Consider the following 1,608-nt stretch of genomic DNA (forward strand, 5'->3'; position numbering starts at 1 on the left):
GGTTTGAAAGGCTATTTTTTTTTTTTTTTTTTTTTTACATGTCAAACTATTCAGTTTCATGCTGTAATTCTCTTCTCACCACAGGCCATGTCCCCAGATGGTGAAGCCATTGTTACAGGTGCCGGAGATGAAACATTAAGGTTCTGGAATGTTTTTAGCAAAACAAGATCAACAAAGGTAATGTCGGGTGAACAGGAGAAACATGCTAAATCAAGTTGTATTGTTTGATAAACCTAAGGCTGGCTTACACCTATATGTTGCAGTACAGTGCACTACACGTGTTTCACAGTACACCGTGTGATGTGGGAAAAAAGTTGCTGGAACATTTTTTTCCCATTCTGATGTGCTGGCAGGCCATTCAAATAGAATTAAATGCAATGCACCGGAATGAAAAGGTGTTAAGAAGGCCTTTTAGGCTGCAGGTGTGATTACATCTCTTCGCTACTGAGAGATTTAACTACTTGCTGCCCATCATCCCTTTAGTAGCACACCTTCATGTGTGGCAAATTAGATTATTGCCAACAAGCTATTGCTTGATACAAAACTGAGGCATGCTGGGAGTGTGAGGGGTTATACTGGGCTGACCTTACAGCTTTTGTTTGCCAGTGTCCAATCTCCTGTTTGCAGCAGCATCAAAATCCTACAACAAAAAGCACCACTCCTCCACAGCTCGGGAAAGGAATGAGCCGGACGCTTGCTGCTGGGAGCACGTCCTCATCCAATATTGGCCCATACAATGTATGAGCATCAAAATGCTGTCAGGGTTTTATTGTTGACTGTTCCCTGGTGCAGATTTTTCCTCCTTCCTTCCTTCCTTCCTTTTTATATCTGCTAAAAAAGTTGTCTCCAGAACAAAAAGTGATGGAAAATCTCTCTAATGGTTTAACCATAAAACCTGTCAGGGGTTTAAACCTTTCTCCATTCTATCCAAAATTAAATTAAAAAGACTTGGGTATAGATGCACTTTAACCCTTAAAATGCATTTGTTGTTACTATCCCATATCATCCACTTTGTAAATTAAAAGACCATCAGTTTAACACAAACTAGTCATAAGCTAGTGGTTTGGTATTATTCCTTTCTTCGTTATAATATCCTGTCCAGGGATACAGGTGAAACTCGAATAATTAGAATCGCATGCAAAAGTTCATTTATTTCACTAATGCAACTTAAAAGGTGAAACTAATATATGAGATCACACACAGACGGATCCTGGACATGCGCTTTAAATGTCGTATTCCTCTTGTCAAGCCACTCCTGAACAACAAACAACGTCAGAAGCGTCTTACCTGGGCTAAAGACAAACATACCTGCTATGTTGCTCAGTGGTCCAAAGTTCTCTTTTTCTGATGAGAGCAAATTTTGCATCTCATTTGGAAACCAAGTATGGAGGAAGAATGGAGAGGCACACACTGCAAGATGCTTGAAGTCCAGTGTGAAGTTTCCACAGTCTGTGTTGATTTGGGGAGCCATGCCATCTGCTGGTGTTGGTCCACTGTGCTTCATAAAGTCCAGGGTCAACGCAGCCGTCTACCAGGAGATTTTGGAGCACTTCATGCTTCCTTCCGCAGACGAGCTCTATGGCGATGCTGACTTCATTTTCCAGCAGG

At 41.4% G+C, this 1,608-nt stretch overlaps 1 protein-coding gene across 1 annotated transcript in view; it reads left to right on the top strand.

Annotated features, from left to right (window-relative positions):
• Nucleotides 1-1,608, top strand: part of LOC108802203 (fizzy-related protein homolog) — a 38,114-nt gene that overhangs the window by 33,087 nt on the left and 3,419 nt on the right. Inside the window, exon 11 of the mRNA XM_018574071.1 lies at nt 85-177. Within this exon, the coding sequence (XP_018429573.1) occupies nt 85-177 (93 nt within the window). The remainder of the gene's footprint in view (nt 1-84; nt 178-1,608) is intronic.

The sequence above is a fragment of the Nanorana parkeri genome, unplaced genomic scaffold (genome assembly GCF_000935625.1).
Source record: "Nanorana parkeri isolate BGI_ZX_2015 unplaced genomic scaffold, ASM93562v1 scaffold2716, whole genome shotgun sequence".
Taxonomy (NCBI): Eukaryota; Metazoa; Chordata; class Amphibia; order Anura; family Dicroglossidae; genus Nanorana; species Nanorana parkeri.